Source organism: Fonsecaea nubica (genome assembly GCF_001646965.1).
Source record: "Fonsecaea nubica strain CBS 269.64 chromosome Unknown Scaff131, whole genome shotgun sequence".
In the NCBI taxonomy this organism is placed as follows: domain Eukaryota; kingdom Fungi; phylum Ascomycota; class Eurotiomycetes; order Chaetothyriales; family Herpotrichiellaceae; genus Fonsecaea; species Fonsecaea nubica.
In genome coordinates this window covers 34,772-52,552 of record NW_019173804.1, presented here as the reverse complement: position 1 = coordinate 52,552, position 17,781 = coordinate 34,772, and the positions used below count along the sequence as shown (strand labels likewise).

Sequence of the window (17,781 nt, the reverse complement as noted above, 5' to 3'; positions counted from 1 at the left end):
ATGACGAGCTTTCTCTGGTTGAGAGTGGGATATTGCCACACCTGTAAGAAAACCCCTATGGATTGGTTTCGTTGGCAAGACTGTCTCACCTGTTCTATCAATCTCAGCGCAGCATGTGAAGCACAGCGAGCCTCCTCATCGAACATGATTTGTGGCTATAGCGACTAAAAGCGAACTCAATATCCAGAGATGAGATGGGAGGGCTTTCGAGCAGAAGATTTGAAGGAACTGTACTGCAATCGGTTGACCCGTATCTGTCAGCAAAGTTTCAAGCGTGTGAATGGCTGAATGGTAGACTTGACCACGGCGTTGATGGACTCCGGCCAAATTGTCAGGGATCTCGTTGTGTGAGGAGCCTGCTGCGGCAATGATAGGCTCCGAGGTAATCGAGGTAACTCGGACTTTGTGGTCGAGAACATCTCGCCATCGTGTCAGACATGGAATTCAGGTCCCTTTGAGTCCATCACATTATGCGTGCGGAGTTGTTTGTCTCGTGCAGGTCGTGCCAAATCACTTCTTTGTGACTGGCGCAGAGAGAAAGTTCCGAACAGTCTTAGACCCGTGTCTTTGACATGGACTTGAGAGATCTAACGAGATCTAACGGTTAACATCCAGGCTAGCAGTGTGAAGGAAGGGTGACCACCATGACCAGATTATCGAGTTGAGACCACGTACACAACTTGTGTGCTTGTGTCTGAAAGAAGGAAGAAAGGTCCGTGGGATTGCGGGTGGATGTATCTAGGCTAGTCCTTAAGTAGCCTAGTGTATCATGTGACGGAAATCCAGTTCACTTCTTTCCTCCGGCGCTTTCCATGGATCCTGTTGAAAGCGCACGTCACTGTTATCACGTGGATCAGGAGAGGCTTATCTCCAAGTATTGCTACCTCTATTTATTCACTTCCTGAGTGTGTTATATCTGCACCTCAAAACAAATTGGTGTCTGGAGTGCGAATGAACGAATGAATGCTTTCTCTGGAAGATCACTGTGCCGTACTTTTCGAGTTGTATGCTGCTTCCAGTGGAGCATTCCAATCATTCAGTAAGTCAACACTCCATATGATGAAGCTGAATATCCAAAACGATCTACTGAGCTGAGAGGGAACACGTTCAACAAAGAGATCAGTCAATCAATCAGGCTTTTCCCAAACCTCATTTGATTGCCCCATTGGTAAGTAGTGCAACGAATGCCTCCCTCGTCATCCTCCCGTTCTCGACGTCTTCTCTCAAACATTCCATCTTCTCCACCATCTCGTCGTACTTGTCCAGTTCGGCCAGCTTCCGTTCTGTAAACTTCTTTGCCTCGTTGCCGTGATGGCCCTCCTCCAGCTCCTTCCACCGCTCCTGCCCGAGGTGCGCCCGAAGCTGTGCAAAGGGTAGGCTGTCTGGGTGGTTGAACCCCCATGACAGTAGCATGTGCAGCCACATGCTCCCCGATTCATTGGAATGCCTCACCAGGCGAGACAGCTCCATACCCGGCTGCCCGGGAGTCCGCGCCTCCTCTTCCTCAAGTACGGTTTTGAATATGTCCAGGCTCCGGAGATACCGTTGTAAGATCTTGGGAACCTCTTCCTCGTCGAGGAAAGTATCATAGTTGTTCAGTCGGTCTTGTAATAGCCACCACGGGGCGGAACCAAAGAGCTGCGCTGGGCCGACATAGGACCATTCGAGGTCCACCAACCCCACCACAGTGAGATCCTCTGCGCTCCGGACGATCAAGTTGGCAAGGCCAAGATCGTCACAAATGAGCTTGTGAGGTCCGAATGCGTAGCTGGGTTCGACAAGCTGCGGGGCAACGGCCTGAAGGGCGCGAAGGGCAGCATATTTGGCTTGGGTGACGGTGGGACCACCGGCAGAATTAGGCTGGCGCTGGAATTGTTCCCAGTCTTGGCCAGCCAGGTAGCAGAAATAGTCGGCAGTGCCAGAGAAGCCCAGGTTTCGGTCGCCTTGGTGGAATTATGTATGCAATTAGTATTTTGTTTCTCAAGCCAATCATGGGTATCCGCTGCTAGAATTGTAAACACGAAAAACAACAAGAGGCAAACAAGAGGCAAACCAAATGTCAAAAAAGGGCATACCAAAAGTGTCGACCCCTCCGGTTTGCAGGATATCGTGCACCTTGAAAGTCAAGGGCCGGACAGGAGCCTTAAAGCCGGTAATGGGCGTTGGGAGGCTGCCGAGGACGGGAAAGTCGATCTGGAAAATCTGGAGCAGGATGCGGGCGAATTGTCGGTAGAGAAACTTGACATCTTCTTCGCAGATGTCGTCCCGAAGTAATCTGGTATTGTGCTGCTGCCGGAGCAGCGTATTGACACTGACCCCTTCGATAAATTCCATCACAATGTAAGGACCCAGGCCGAGCGGGTTGTCGGCGCTCAGCCCCCAGGCAAAGATGTTCGGGACGGGTACGTTCCTAGCACGGAGAAGGCTCAAGACCTCCACCTCGACTGCGATCTTCTCGTCGGCGTGCTCGTCGCAGACGCTGCCAACAATGGGCATGCGGAGAAGCCAGATGGTGCCATCACAAAAGCACAGCTTTTGGCACAGATTGTACGAGCCGTTGAGGAAGTTGCCGTCGAGGCTACATTCCAGCTTTTGGGGGTGTAAGGATGATATCCAGCTAGTTACAAGGCCTGTGACGCGAGCTCGGTTAACTCGTTCAACCCAGAGTTCCCTCTGGATATCGTGAAGGAGTTCAATGGGCTTGTTGATGTCCATAATCCTGAGTGAGGTGAGAGGTGGTTGCGGAATGGTGTGTCATAGTTGACATCCCTTGATCTTTGATGGCTGTCAGAATGTTTGTATTTCAGCCACGTGGTACCGAGCGTCCATTGCCTCGAAGTATTCCCTATTTAGGAAAATACTCTCGCCGTGTTTTCTTCTGCCACTTACCAGATTAGGTTACTAAAGTAAACACCGTATTAACGATGGACTTGCTGGCGTCAATCAAAGCAATCGAGGTCAGAGCCCAAACACTTTGGGGATATAGCAATATAGAGGATGGCCAGCATCTTCGTAAGAGGTACAGTATGGAAAAAGCTGGAGACCAGGGAAGCGTTGTGCCAATCTCAGCGCGCAAAGGTTCTGGTGGAACTGTGAGCCAATGTTGGGCTGGGGAGTCTGGCTGCGGGTAATGCCCTCTACGACCAGATGAGTGACTTCCAACAGGCAGTTTTAGTGACGTTCCAGCCAGAACGCCCCCTGAGGGCCTTGTCAACAGCAGATAGCCGAGGCCACGGTGTGATAACAGGCGCCCGGTCTCCTTGTGGCACGATTCAGGAAACGCATCTATCCAGCTGAGGACCAAGCCAGGGCACGAGAACACGAAGTATGTACCTCTCTATATACCCATGTCTGGTCAATCTGTGAGTGAATCTGCCGTGTATAATAGTAGATAATGTACCTCTTGAACCTCTTGCCGGCCTATCCCCGAACCCCCGACACGTTTGACGACGAATTTGGTCATCAACTCAATCTATGACAGACTCTTGGCCAATATTTGCCCGCGTCCTCGGACGAAAAAAGGACACGCTCTTTGGACTTTCTCACAGATTCACAGATTCACAGTTGGAATGTGTCGAACCCTTTCCAGCCGTCAAGTGCGTCGTCAAGGATCTCTTTGTACTTGTTCACTCCGCCCAGATACACGAGCTGCTCTACGAGTTTTCCGGGGATGTTTGCGCCGGTATACCAAGACTCGGTGAACTGTTTGTTATGACAATTTTTGTCGTGTTAGTTTTCGAAAGGATCAACTTTGATGGGGCACCAACGAAGAAGCGAAGGAAACAAAGCGGCGGAGGATGTGCCTCGAAAGAGGACATTTGGGAGGTTTGATGTCCTTACCGGGAAGAGTGTCTGCTTGTGCATTTCCTGAATCCCTTCTCTCCACGTGCGGGCGGCCTCTGCGTTCCCCTCAATGGTGGCAATGCCTTGGTCGTTCATCTTCTTAATCGCCTCACAGATCCAATCCCTTGAATCTCGATGCAAGGGGGGGCCGTTCGAAAGTTGAGAAGGTGATTGTGGCTGGTGGGTGGCGAGTCCATCGAGAAAGAGTGAATTAGCCCGGCATCCTTATCGGGGCGGAGAAGGAAAGGAGAGGGAAGAGGCTATTAGAAAGAACCACATTCACGCTGTACATTATAAAGAAGTTGGGCATGTCGGGCACACAGATCCCCAGATTAGTGTATACGCCATCCTTCTATTTCTCCTTGAGCGTCACTCCGTGCTTGTCGCTGATGTTGAGATCTATCAAGCTCCCCGTAACGTTATCGTAGCCTGGGGCAAGAAGGACGACATCGAAATTGCGAGTTTTGCCGTCCACAGTGGTGACACTCGTGGTGGTAAACTCCTTGATGGGCGTCTCCTTGAGGTTGACTAGCTCAACATTTGGCCGATCGATCGATTCGTAATAGTCGCGCTCGAGGCTGCTACGCTTGGTGCCCATGTAATAGGGCTGCACGACTGGGCATACAATGTTGCGTTTTGCAACATCTTTGACTCGGCCCTCTGTCTTTCTCCGCCAGTAGCCATACACAACTTTGTTGACCTTGGTGTCCAGTACCCATTCGCGATAGTTACACATCAAATACTTGAAACCCTCCCCGATCGAGAAGCTCGTCCCACGCCTTTGTCCGTTCTTGTTCTGTCGCATCGTAGTAGGAGCCAGGGAGCGAGGCATAGGGGAACCCTGAGCCCGTCAGTCTGCAGTGGTCGAGGAGAGCCTGGACAAACCCCCGTCCAGCCTTCTGATCCGCAACTGACGGGCGGTTCTGTCCCATCAGCAGGTTGATGGCCGGTTGACAAGGAAGGCCGTAAGTTGGCAGTCCTCCTTGGCCAGTGTCTGAAGAATTTGAACCCCACTGGCACCGTTTCCTACGGCGATGGCCTTGTTCGTCACATCCAGACCTTCGTGCGGGTAACTGGCTGAATGGTAGATTTTACCGCCGTATTGCTGGATTCCTGGCCAGGAGGGCAAGTATCTCTTGTGCGAGGAGCCGGATGCAGCAACGACAAACTTGGAGGTAAAAAGAATGTTAGAGTTCGCGGTCGAGGTCCATCTCCCTCCATCGTGCCACACCTTGGTCACCAGGGTGTCGAACACAGTGTCCTTTCGGAGGTCCCAGACATCTGCTAGGTGATTGAAGTAGTCTCGGATCTCTGCGCCCCCGGGAAACCGTTCCTTCCAGTACCGAATCCTGGTATGTTCCGTACTGTGAGAATTGATACAACGGGATCTCAGAGTCAACCGCCACACCGGGATAGCGGTTCCAGTACCAGCAACCGCCATAGCCAGAGCCGGTTTCGCATATTTTCACCTTCTATCCCAGTTTTCGGAGCTTGTGCAAGGCATAGCAGCCACTGAAGCCGGTACCTATGACCAGCACATCCAGTTCTTCCCGAGACCTGAACCCGTCGGAGTCGATGTCGTTGACGTGTGCAGCACCATTTGTCTTCATCTCGTGCTGGACATTGCTTGGTTCGGTCGGAACTGTAATGCGCCCGGATAACTCGATATCTTCGAGCGTGTCAGCATTTGCGACGACTTCAGAGGCAGAGTGGATGGACATGATGTTCTCGAGGCCCATGTGACAGAGTCTTCACAAATTGGTTAGGCGAAAGCCATGTCGAGGTATTACAATGTTTTGTCGCTGTTAATAACTGCAGTAATTGAACCAATCAGGCGGATGCTCCATAAAATATTCCCTAGTCAACTGGACGGAATGGGTGAACGGATCTCGGAATCATGTCTAGGAAGTTGATTGCATCGGAAAATCTACGTCAATTTGTCGTATAGCCCAAGAAAGTAGGGGAGAACCCAAATAGAGAGGGATAGAATGGGCGAACGATGACTTGTCTGGTGAGTGAAGTGGCTGCTGTTGTTCCCCATACAGGACAGTGCCCGGGTCTCTGGTGCAGGCAGAGATCTCTCAACAATCATTAGATTCATATTTTGAATATCTGGGTGGTGTGAGATCTAGGCTATCAAGGTGAAGGAAAAGTAGCCGCAATGGCCAGAATATTGAGATAAGATCATAACTTGTGTGTCTGAAAAGAAGAATGAGGGTGTTGGTTTCAATCGAAGAAGGGGTGTGTTTTGAGGCTAATGCCGAAGAAGCCTAGCGAAGGGCTCGCCAAAAGCCATGTCTCCCACCTATCGAATGTGGCGAAATTGTACCACGACACGAGATCCTGAGGTCCACGCTTACAAGTTTCCTTCAGCCGCGACACGAGAAGATCGACGTAAGTCTGCAACATGCTCTCTTGCTCGCGGAGGGCCTTTTCCGAAAACGCGGGAGCGATCGCCCGTCGAAGGCGTAGGTGGTGGTCATGGGGCGCGTTGACGATAGAATAAGCCCCGTTGGAGGATGGCATGATCCCGGCACCATCGAGGTCCTTGGGCATTTCCACCGACCTGTGGCCGTAACTGTCGAGACATGTTAGCTATTTTGCTGGTCTCGGCACGCAATTCAGTCGAGGGGACAATACATCTGCCTCCATGCCGCCGGCTCGGTATAGGAGAGCTCGTTGGGAGCAATCCTCACAACAGGGCCGTATTGCTTGTGGAGTGCCGTGAGTCGCGTGTGGATCTGACCGCTGGTCGTATTGTAGAACCAGGGAAGTCTGCTCGCGGCCCAGGCTTTGGGGCCGGGGTATTGTCTCAGGGGGTGTAGATACACATTGTAGACAACGTTGGCAACAGCATACAGCAACAGCTTGCACGCTCGTTAATGGTTTCATAGCAAACAAGGCGGAAACATACCGATATAGGGACAAATATGATCACGACTACTATCCTCATCTTGACATTCGGCTCCTCTTCGCTCATACTTGACTAGAAGAATATAAGCCTGTGAGCAAAGGCCAAATCAGCAGCGTTGATACTGGTTTTCATGTGTCAGTTTAGGAGCAGTGATGCCGGTTGCTGAGGGCCAAGGAGTTCGTCGCGTCGGAGAGAGACCATCCCTATATACTCTAAGCATGTTTGAGGTAATACTAGGAGTGTCGAGGGTTTCGAGTCTGCATTGAATCAGCCAGAACTGGAATATGGACGCCATTCCGAGGGAGAGAAAAGCATTTATCCAAATTCCGTATTGAATGCTGAGTTTGTTCTGCCTCGGTTTCGGTAGGAAGGTTAGCCGATAGCTTTCACGTGACGACTTCAAACTGCGCCCCACCAGATTGAGTCGATAATCAATTCAATCAGTGTCACCACAGTCAGCAATTGTAGCAGTTGCTGTCATTGCAATTCGACATTCCAAATCACAGCATCGATGGTATGGCACTTGGAATGTACAGTAGTAGGCGGCATGCAGGTACTCGTCCTTATATCCCCAGCCACCAGTACTTCTGCATCTTGCTGAAAAAGACTGCGCCACAACCCCCGCAGGCAATTGTCCGCTTGTCTCCAACGATATTACCGAGTCCCGGCTATGGGACCTCGACGAACACGCAAGTCAATTGTCCCTCCTTCTACTCGGGCCGTGCTTCATGTGGGAGAATCTGCTGTCTCCATTACGAAATGCAGGTCAATTCGTCAGAGGGGACGAAGCATTGAAAGGACACCGCGTTTTAGAAATCCCTAGGAGTTGATATGCTCCCATGCCCTGTCGATATTGTTGTTCTCTCATAGTATTCATCCCACCTGGGCACCGCAACTCGACACCAATAAAATACAAAGCTGTGGTTTTATGAGATCGCCTGGTGAACAGTAAGAAAGGCAATAGCGATACCCTAACAACCATGTCGCACCCACCACCTGAACGGTTCCTTCATGGCAAAGTCGCCATCGTCACCGGCGCCGGATCTCTTGGTGATGGAATCGGCAACGGACGCGCCGCCGCCCTTTTGCTAGCGCAAGATGGTTGCTCGGTGGTGTGTGTGGACCTAAAGCACAGTCTGGCACAGCGGACCGTCGAAATGATTGAATCGGTAGGCCACGGGGCAGGAATTGCCATAGCAGCAGACGTAACCAAGGAGGAGGACTGTCAGAAGGCTGTAGCCCTCGCAGTTGAGAAGTACGGGCGTCTGGACATTCTGGTGAACAACGTCGGTAGGTCCCTTTGGCAGTTCTATGGATGACGATAACTTCCTCCCTTTGGTTCTGACTGCTTTATCCAGGCATTACAGGCCCCAAGGGCACCACGACCGAAGTCGACATGCAAGCATTTTATAAAGCCATGGAAGTCAACGTCGGGAGTATGATCCTGATGGCCAAGTATGCGATACCTGCGATGAAGAAGAACGAGGGTCAGTGTGCAGGGGCCATTGTCAACCTCGCCAGCGTTGCGGGTCTGCGTGGTGGCCATCCAGCCATATTCTATCCAACGTCCAAGGGATCCGTCGTCAACTTGACCCGTGCCATGGTAACCAATACCTTCTCCAGTCGGGCTGCAGCCAAATAACCATATGCTAGGCAACACACCATGGTAGAGACCGGGTCAGAGTGAACTGTGTCTGTCCAGGTGAGTTTGACCTCTTTGAGAATACCACCTCAGCTTGACTTGGGTCGAATTTACTGATCTTTGCGGAACATTTTGTTTTCAGGAATGGTCTACACACCCATGATGTAGTAAGTGCGCCATCCACCCTCCTCCTGCACGAAAATCATCTTCCAACACAAAATATCTAACATGGATTAAACAGTGGCGTCGAGGGCGGCATGTCTGACGCAGAACGAAAAGCTCGTGCATCGCGTAGCATCCTCCGCACAGAAGGCAGCGGCTGGGACGTTGGTTCCGCGGTGCGTTTTCTCGCGTCGGACTGTGCTCGATGGATCACAGGTGGGTGTTTCCATTCCACTTGGCGAAGGAGACAGACGAGTGGTGTGACTTACTCTGACAACGATACTGACCGACCCTTTGTAGGTGCTATCCTGCCTGTCGATGCCGGTGCGACAGCTGCTGTAGGACTGGGTGTCCCGAGCCTTCACGATGCGTTTCTGGGAACAATCGGGGCCAAGTTGTAATAGTCGACCCAACCGTTATGCTACCAAATCAGGTAATGCCTAAACCATATGAATTTTGCTTGCAATATTTTTGCTATCCATATGGTTCTTCTGCTTGATTGACTCGGCCATGAGATCTGAAAAAGTCAAAGTCTCACGCCTCCATTGTTTATGGTCGGGGTCCTCCATGGGTCCAACACCCGAGATCTGCCATCAAGGGTCGAGGTTGTCTGTGTGCCAAACTCCAGTCTTTCACTCCTCCCCTTCTTCATCCACATCCCGTCCCTTCTTCCTTCCCATCACTGGTGGCCACCTGTCATAACCATGTCTTTAATTACGGCGCTCCACGAGCGCATATCTCAGATGACTCCTATGGAGAGGTTCGATTGACAGTAGCTTTTCACTGTTGGGCCGATGAATATGCCGCGACGCCTGACAAGCCCGGACTTCCAGACCGCTTTGCAGTCAAGCAGGGCCATACCAAGGTCGGCCATGTGGCAGAGAGAGTTGGTGAGGCGGATATTGGCCTTGCGAAATTGGATGACGGCATTACCTTTTCTAACCGATTTCTCGACATCGTCAGTTCGGCGAAGACACTGCTGCGCATGGATGATATTACTCAGGGAGATACGGTTCTTATCGACAGTTTTGTTACTGGACGACAGGCACTACCATGTGTCGGAAAACGTATTGTCCCTACAGAAGGGTCTGCGTCGATTCTCAAAGGGAAGGCGGGAGATGTTCCTCAAAAGGGCAGATACATACAACGACGCCAAAGCATCTGGGCGACCAATAAGCCGGAAATATGCGCATCTACGAAAATTCGTGCTGGTGTATGCCGGGAGCGCCATAGTGCGGATTCAAGCCAAAGGTGATGCAGAGGGTTTGGGCCGCGGTGAGATTTGTGGATTTGTGCCCTGGCCAGGTTCACAGGAAACACTCGACAGCAATGGCAGGTTGTTTTGCTTTGCTGATGCGCTGGATGAATTGATCGACGATGGCTGGACATGTGTCCCGGCTCTGGAGTGCGTAGTGACGCTATAAAGGATCGGGAGAACCATTGGGACAAGGGGAAGAGTGGGTGGGAAGGAGTTGATCTCCAAGTCCTGATACCAGATATATACATCGATGGCGCACCGAAAAAGACAGTGCTCATTGTGCCATTAACTACCTACCTACTTACCCACCTACCGACACGCAAGTACTCCCTAGGAATTTTATCTCTTTCCAACCCATCTACTTCTCCGCCATACCACTGTTGACACTGCCTGTGCTGGAGGTCATGCCGCCATCAATAATCAGTTCCTGGCCCGTCATATGGCGGGACGCGACGGAACTGGCGAGGAAGAGGACCGCGTTGGCGACGTCGGCGCTGGTGCCCATCTCGCCCGTGGGGACCTGCGCGTTCCTCGTCCGCACAAACTCGTCGTAATCGCCGCCGTAGTACTCTGCGATGCGGGACACGAGGGGCGTGGAGATCAACCCGGGAACGACGACGTTGATCCGCACGCCCTTGTCGGCGTAGTACACGGCCGTGTGCTTGGTGAACATGTGGACGCCGGCCTTCGCCGCCGCGTACGCGGCCTGCGGCTTGCCGATGTATCGCAGGCCGGCGATGCTGCCGATGTTGATGACCGCACCGCCAGCAGGTTGGGCGGTCAGCACAGGCAGCACAAAGTGGCACATGAGGTAGACGGATTTGAGGTTCAGCGTGAGTTCCTGGTCCCACAGCTCCTCGGGCATTTCGACGGGGCCGCCACGATGCGCGCCCCCGACGTTATTGACGAGGATGTCGACGCGGCCGTTGTGGCGCTGTGTCACGGCGCGCACGAACGTCTCGATCGACGCCGAGTCCGTCGCGTCCGCGACAGCCACGTCCACGACCGCGCCCGGTACGTGCTTCTCGATCCGCCGCTTCGTGCGCTCCGCGGCTGCGAGGTCCACGTCGCACCCAAACACCTTGACGCCGGAGCGGGCGAGCGCGAACGCCGCCGCGGCCCCGTTGCCCCAGTTGTCCTCGACCGAGGGGTCGCCGAACTGCCCGATCCCCGTCACGATGGCAACTTTGCCGGGAAGGTCTGGGTATATGGGGATGGGCTCATCTTGGAACGCCGGTCTGGGTCTGTTGTGTGTGGACGTGGATGTTGCCATATTCGTGGTATTTCCCGTGTCGGACAGGATGTCAGATATCAGAGAGAGGGGGACGATGTGTCGGGTAGAGGATGTAGGGCAGCAGACACTAACTAACCGACACAACTCAACTCATGGCATGAGGTCGACGTACCCACAGACGCTCACACACATTAACAGAGTATTAATCCTGAGGGGAAGGAGTGTAGAGTAGAGTGTAGAGGGTAAAGAGGGAGAGGAGAGGAGAGGAGAGGAGAGAAACCCGATCCCGTACAACCAGACTGACCTGATCTATTTGTACTTGTATTCGTACTTTGTACTCGGACTGCCTGAGTGAGTGGCTGCTCATCATCGTCCGGCAAATAAGTCAATCAGTGGTTGAATATCCTGACAGCCGCGAGGAGAGGAGAATCGCCGACAGAAAACTCCAAAAAATCTGTCCGAGGCTTTTGGATCCGAAGAATGTTGGAGTAAAGAGAACGAGTATGTACTCGATCCTCGTGTGGGACCCCACGAGTAGATATGTGGAGTACATACGTACTTAAGTACATACATATATACATAGCCTATCGACGTGCCGATACACAGGTCTGCGAGACTCGGGTGTTTCAAACCGTGGAGGAGTTGGGAGCAGTCATCCCTCCTGAATGAAAGACGACACCTGCACTGCATTATGTAAAAGGGGCAGCATCTTCCACTGCTCTTTGACGGCGACACGCTCTCAAGGTTCTAGGTAAGTAGCACCCTGGACATATGTACTATGTAATTGCTAAGTCTGTTAGACCTGCCCGTGTAGATAGTCAAGACAAGTCATCCAACGCATCCCTTCGCGCCTTCCTTCCTCGCAGTTGCCTCAACTGTGCCGCAAACTGGGATTTCAGATTTCACCCTTTCTATCCAGGCAGCCATTTTGCCCCCTTGCCATGCCCAGTCATTTCCTACTCGAGGTCTCAAGGTCTCATCATCATTCCTTTTCCTCCGTCTTCAGATCCTCAGTCTTGTTTCCTTCTACGATAGAGGACTGAAGCCCGTGATAACACCTCAGGAATGAGTCTTCGCAAGCGTCGGGCTAGTGACGGTGGATTGAGTGGCTGAGTGGTCAGCCGACGGCCAAATGTGCTCGCACTGAGACTATGGAACCTCAACTCGATCAGGTCAAGGTCTCCACCTAATATCATCATCAATTCTAATGTCAATGGCAGGATCGCCGGTCCTTCTGACTCGCTAAAGGCCGGTGAATATTCCATACAAGTCAAGCTTAGATCCACGTCCAAGGCTGCACGCAATGACCCAGAATTCAGCACTGCCTGAACGTGAGCTGTACAGAAAGATCTTCTTGGAGAAGTCGAATGGAGGACCAACTACGGTGGTACATCGCTTTGAGACCTCCCTCGCGGCCCGACCTCCTAGCCCATATCCCGACGAAGATGAATCCCTCGAAAAGGTAGCCGTTAGCATGTGTCAATGGAGGAGCGAGTCAAAGAGATGGTGTCGTGATTAGCCAGGACGGTGAGCAGACCAAGGTAATGCGGAAGATGAAAGTGATGACGACGTTCAAAGTTACCTAGATGTTGAAGATGAGGATGATGAAGATGACAGCAACTACGACAGCGAGGATGAAGATCGCTTCGAGTATGATCCAGACTTTGAGTTCAAGTGGCTGGAGCCTATCGATCTTGCTGAAAGGACTGGGGTCTGTCGAGCCTGTCGTGGAGCTCCAGGGTCCGGATGCCCTACTGCGAATAGTTAGAGGATGCACGTGCCGGAAATGTCTGCAAGGGTTTTTGAGTCCCCGGATGTCACACGCTCTCCCATGTCAGGCCGACGTCGGATACGATTCGATGCAAACCTACCTGAGTGTAGGAACGACCATGAGTTTGGCTTTGTTAGTGGTATGTGCGGTTACAGGCGCATTTCACTGACAGTGACAAAGGACTGGGTGGGCAATCAATCGTCTTGACGAGGACGGGAACATGGTCGATTCGTTGTTGTAGCTGCCTGCGAGCTGGTCTGGCGTGGCGTTCGATTAGGGGGATTGATGGGAACACAAAAAAAGGCGCGTTGCTCAATGATATTGATAGTTGACGTCCTTGTGGTTCACTCCGAAGGCACGAGGGGCTATCTTGCTTGACCCCGTCTCCACTCCTAGCCAAGCGGCCGTCATGGATACGCGGTGTTTCAAGGAGTGGATGATTGCCTTGTTGTTTGTGAAAGGGACAACGTAGGAACAGCCTTGTGTAAGTTTGACGGACGCGAGGCTGCAAGGCTGAGAAAATATCTTTACGTTGTGTGTGATCAATAGTGGCAAGCAATGCTGCAAATACGAGGCACCTGTAGTACCAGCATTCATTCAAACGACGAGCTGAGCTGAGCTGAGCTGGTTGGTTGTGTGTGACAGTGAGATAATCTATAGAAGAAGATGATCAATCAACCGGCCTGACTAACTGCCCACTGCTTACTGCCAACTGCTTGCTGCCAACTGCTTGGTCGTCTCTTCTCTGGGTTTGCGTCAAGAGGATCTCGTCACGTCACGGCTAGAGGACGAGAAAGGCAGGATCCCATTCATCCGCAAGTACGAGGCACAGTACTCGGTATGTCGCAAGCCGACGCGCAGTTCTGCCTCGCCTCATCGCTCTGAGCAGGGCAGGGCGACGATAGATACCCTTTCCCTATTGATTCTATCAACCCAAAGTCAAGGTATATGCCATGTGCCACGTGCCATATGGCATGTCTGCACATCTGGATCTAGAGTGATGTTGTCGATGTTGTCGTCCCCTTCTGTAAGTGTAACGTATGTCAAGTCTCGTCCTGAGCCCTGCACAGTAGCATCATGCAGCAACGCCGACCATCTTCTTTATCGTCCTCTCTGGAAAAGTCAGTCTTCCTCGTTGCCTTCTATGATCTCATAGCCCTCGCTGCCACCAATGTCGTCAGAATCGTTATCCTCGTTCTCATCCTCATCCTCATCGTTGTCTTCGTCTTCGTCGTCGTCATCGTCATCCTCGCCATCGACGGCTTTCAACCCGTAATCGTCCTGGAAGTAATTCAGGTCGTGGATTTCGGGTGAAAAGCCCGCGTCTTTCAAGCCGCTCTGGATCCCCTGTCACCACGTAGAAATAGTCAGCTCATAAAAGTCCGAGAAAAACATAGACAGCCCACATATCTCTCACAACGGGGATGACAGGAACGAATTCGGTCCAGGCACACAAAAACACTCACCTCCTTCAGTCCGGGTGCACAAGTCACCACGACATCCGCCTTCTCAGGCACAAAGACATTAAACACCACTCGCTGTAGCGCGTCCTTGATATCTGACACGCTGACGTCTCTCACGCGTTTCAACATTCTTTGCATATGATCATCCGGCAGACGCTGCATCACGCTTCGGATAAAACTCATCGCTGCAGCACTTGCCAGGGTGGCTTGCTCGTTTGCAAACATGACCACGATGGAACTGATGGCTCCCTCCAGCATGAGCGGGTCGAAGTCGACTGCTCCGGTCATGTAGTCCGAGATGATCTTCCGGGACGCTTCGAATGCCTTGTACGCATCGGGCGAACGGTAGACGTCAAGGTGGATGAAGCCAGATTCAATGTCAAAGCCCATGTTGGTCCCATAGGCTAACCCAGTGCCTCGTACAGCGACCCAAAGTGGTCCTTCCACAGCGTTCATATACGCCAAAGCGACCATGATGGCTGGCAGTTGCGGGTCGTCGTACGAAGTCGGTCCACGAGCCACGGCAAACGCAAAAGATGAGTCGATCGTGGGCATGGGGACGACGTACGCCAGTTTTCCGGGGTTCTTGCCGGCCTCGCTGAGTCGGTCGATGCGGCGGCCAATAGGGGTCAGCTCGTCGGTTGGGTCCAATCTCTCCAAGAAGGGTTGCCAGGTGCTCACAGGCTTCTGAGCCTTCTCGAGGTCAGTGATGACCAGGATCCGATAGTTCTCGAAACGACACAGTAAATTGCGCAGTCGTTCCAGTTGGCTCACCACTCGCTCTGGATCAACCTTGAGCAAGTGCCTGATGCGCTTGAGGTAAAGCGCCTTGACCAATATAGTCCTCGCACGCGTTATCGACTTGGGTGCCAGGTGCGTCATGAAGTGAACCGTCATCATCATATCATCGCCACTGCGCTTCGCATCCGGCACATCTGCCAGAAGACGGGTATTGACAGCCTTGAGCCGTTCCACATCGAAGATGGAGTTGTAGAGTAGTTCGGTCAACCACTTGACGGCCACAGCGTACCGTTCGTTCTCCACCTGGAAACTTATCCGTATGCCCTCTACGTTGCCCAGATTGTTCGCTGCATCGATAGAATAGCCTACGGTATCCCGCTCGAGTTCGGTAACTACCTGACGGAAGTCAATGGTCTCGTCACCTCGCTTGATCGGTAGGCTGAAGAAAGCTTCCATATAGATCGCCAGGAGGGGTCGAAGGTCGTCGGGGAGAGTCTCGGTCGAGACGACCAGGTGCACTCGAGTGAAGTTTGTCGGGATGTGTTCAAAATTAAGAAAGAGTGGTACATCTTTTGCATCCCCATCGATGATTTTCTGGTATTTGTTGTCTCGCTTTCCGAGATCCAACGCGCGACCTGCTCGAGCGCCTGGGATTGTCACAAAATGGATCGATTCTGTCAAGGGCACTTTGAACTTTCCCAGTAACGCTCTCGGGATCTCACGGTCATTCTCGGCCTTTGCTGCATCCAGTTTTTCCTGCATTTTCTTCAGGCCCTCGGGTCCTAGTCTGGCTTTCTGCTCTTCGATTCGGTTCGCTTCATCCGTCTTCAGCTTTTCTGACAATCGCGCTGAAGGAACACCCAGGATCGACACATGAGGCGCATCTGAAATGTACTTTCTGATATAGGCTTTCCACTGGTCTTCCGTCCAGCTTGTAAGCGTCTTGATATAATGTTTCAATGATTTCGCAACCTCCAAGGTCGACCCATCTCTCTTTCCGTACAGGTAGTCGGAAATGATAAAATCTGCAAAAGCCGTGGCGGAGCCTTCAGCATTGTACTTGGTCGTTCTTACTACACGGTCGATGCAGTCCTTCATGAAATCCATATTCAGGGGCTGTTCCATGGCCTCTTTCAACACCTCAAAGAAACGTTTCTCGACCTCTTCCAGCCGCTTGGTTTCGACACTGGACATGGAAAACTGAATCTCCGTTCGCGGGCGGCTATCGAGTTGGTAGAAGACACCGCTGGCCAACTGCTCCTTTTCCACGAGGACGTGGTCAAGCACTGCCGCTGAAGAACCGGCGAGATAGTTGAGGGCAACATTTAGTGCCCCTAGCTCCAGAGCGTCTGCACAGTTGGGACCCAAAAAGCGAATATCGACTTCGCCGAATGACTCGTCCTCCTCGGGAAACTCGACTCTTAATAGAGTCGTCTGTTCCAATGCGGGTGCAAGTTTGGATTCGATCCACGGCCGTTTGAAAGGAGCGTCTGGACTGGGGATATCCGGTAGGATTGACGTTTCGAATTCGTCCAGGATGGCTAGTAACTCGTCGTGGTTTGCCTCACCAAAGATCGCCACACAGAGATTCTTGGGCTGATACATTTCCCGGTGAAATTCTCGAATGCGGTCGGCGGTGAGGACGCGAAGTTGTTCCAGCATCCCTCCTGTCTCGTAACGATAGCCCACCCCTTCGGGATAGAGGATTCGTTTGGACTGGAGCTCGATCAACTCCGACGCCATATTTTGCACGCCCTGCATCTCTGAGTACACCACTCCAGCATCGTTGCCACTTCCGTCAATGTGATGAACCTCGGTTGTGCAGCCCGCATCTGTCAATGTGGGAAGAATGACGTGTTCCAGGTAGACCGGGAGAATTTGAGCAAAGCCTGCCCAGCCCGCGGTTTCTAGAGTGTATGCTGTGTGGTCCGTCGCCGTCCATGCGTTGGTACCTGCATACGCTCTCGTAGCGAGTTTGTCCAAGAAACCCTTGTACTTGTAGTTCTTGGAGCCCATGAAGCACAGATGCTCCAACGTATGAGGTGCCCCCGAGTCATCGTGGATTTCAGTGGCCAGCACGAAGAAGCCATGCAATTTAGGGCCTTCCTGGTCGACCACGATCACTCGCATACCAGTGCGTTCGGACTCATACTGGGTGATGGTGCAGGGGCAGTAATCTGGCTCGATTCTTTGGCATTGTCGAAAGCGGGGCTTTGCCCGGATGGAGACCATGTCAGCGAAAGAGAAATGCTTTCTGAGCGGTTGATCCAGAGGCGAGATATGCTGCTGAGTTGCCCACGTGAGATTAGCCAGATGGACGCTGCCGGAATGGAGCAGCGGGAGGAGGTGGTCGTGCGTACTCGGAGTCAAGAGCGCCAGAAAGCAAACAAGCAGTGAAAGTAGAAAGACGACAAGGCCCGCGTGCATGTACTTTTGGTCACCCTTAGGCACCGGACATTCTTCCAAGCAGAGAGGTCGACAAGAACTGAAAAAAAGGGCGAGGCCTCAACTCATCGAGGACAGCCTTGTCCTTATCATCGACTCACCAGTCAGCTGACGTGCAGGTTTGCCTCTTCTGTTCTTTCTTGTTCAACACACTGTGCAACCCCCTCGACTGAACAGAGAGTGCCAGAGGCAAACGACAGCACCAGAGCACAGCGAGAGGCGAAGCTCGAACGAGGTTAGCCCACCGAACGTGGAGGGTTTGACGGCGAAGGCAGCAACGTCCTCGTGTTCGTCCAACGTTCGCTCGG

At 52.3% G+C, this 17,781-nt stretch overlaps 8 protein-coding genes across 8 annotated transcripts; 2 read left to right on the top strand and 6 right to left on the bottom strand.

The window, feature by feature from the left end:
• Nucleotides 1-1,149: 1,149 nt before the first annotated feature.
• Nucleotides 1,150-2,715, bottom strand: AYO20_11054 (hypothetical protein; the record flags this gene model as incomplete). Its single annotated transcript, XM_022649307.1, has 2 exons — nt 1,150-1,943; nt 2,076-2,715. 2 exons carry the CDS (start codon nt 2,713-2,715, stop codon nt 1,150-1,152), a joined length of 1,434 nt encoding a protein of 477 aa, XP_022494735.1.
• Nucleotides 2,716-4,195: 1,480 nt separating this feature from the next.
• On the bottom strand, nt 4,196-4,675 carry AYO20_11053 (hypothetical protein; the record flags this gene model as incomplete). Its single annotated transcript, XM_022649306.1, has 1 exon — nt 4,196-4,675. The coding sequence occupies one exon, from the start codon at nt 4,673-4,675 to the stop codon at nt 4,196-4,198; it is 480 nt and encodes a 159-aa protein (XP_022494734.1).
• A 99-nt stretch (nt 4,676-4,774) lies between these two features.
• Nucleotides 4,775-5,284, bottom strand: AYO20_11052 (hypothetical protein; the record flags this gene model as incomplete). Its single annotated transcript, XM_022649305.1, has 1 exon — nt 4,775-5,284. One exon carries the CDS (start codon nt 5,282-5,284, stop codon nt 4,775-4,777), a length of 510 nt encoding a protein of 169 aa, XP_022494733.1.
• A 31-nt stretch (nt 5,285-5,315) lies between these two features.
• On the bottom strand, nt 5,316-6,823 carry AYO20_11051 (hypothetical protein; the record flags this gene model as incomplete). The annotated part of the gene is made up of 4 exons (XM_022649304.1): nt 5,316-5,592; nt 6,149-6,421; nt 6,484-6,710; nt 6,758-6,823. The coding sequence occupies 4 exons, from the start codon at nt 6,821-6,823 to the stop codon at nt 5,316-5,318; spliced, it is 843 nt and encodes a 280-aa protein (XP_022494732.1).
• A 914-nt stretch (nt 6,824-7,737) lies between these two features.
• On the top strand, nt 7,738-8,962 carry AYO20_11050 (hypothetical protein; the record flags this gene model as incomplete). The annotated part of the gene is made up of 6 exons (XM_022649303.1): nt 7,738-8,047; nt 8,116-8,360; nt 8,411-8,459; nt 8,542-8,566; nt 8,641-8,777; nt 8,862-8,962. The coding sequence occupies 6 exons, from the start codon at nt 7,738-7,740 to the stop codon at nt 8,960-8,962; spliced, it is 867 nt and encodes a 288-aa protein (XP_022494731.1).
• Nucleotides 8,963-10,177: 1,215 nt separating this feature from the next.
• AYO20_11049 (hypothetical protein) lies at nt 10,178-11,092 on the bottom strand (the record flags this gene model as incomplete). The annotated part of the gene is made up of 1 exon (XM_022649302.1): nt 10,178-11,092. One exon carries the CDS (start codon nt 11,090-11,092, stop codon nt 10,178-10,180), a length of 915 nt encoding a protein of 304 aa, XP_022494730.1.
• A 1,264-nt stretch (nt 11,093-12,356) lies between these two features.
• On the top strand, nt 12,357-12,821 carry AYO20_11048 (hypothetical protein; the record flags this gene model as incomplete). Its single annotated transcript, XM_022649301.1, has 3 exons — nt 12,357-12,515; nt 12,573-12,580; nt 12,632-12,821. The coding sequence occupies 3 exons, from the start codon at nt 12,357-12,359 to the stop codon at nt 12,819-12,821; spliced, it is 357 nt and encodes a 118-aa protein (XP_022494729.1).
• Nucleotides 12,822-13,946: 1,125 nt separating this feature from the next.
• On the bottom strand, nt 13,947-17,260 carry AYO20_11047 (hypothetical protein; the record flags this gene model as incomplete). The annotated part of the gene is made up of 2 exons (XM_022649300.1): nt 13,947-14,171; nt 14,291-17,260. 2 exons carry the CDS (start codon nt 17,258-17,260, stop codon nt 13,947-13,949), a joined length of 3,195 nt encoding a protein of 1,064 aa, XP_022494728.1.
• Between the last annotated feature and the right edge of the window lie 521 nt (nt 17,261-17,781).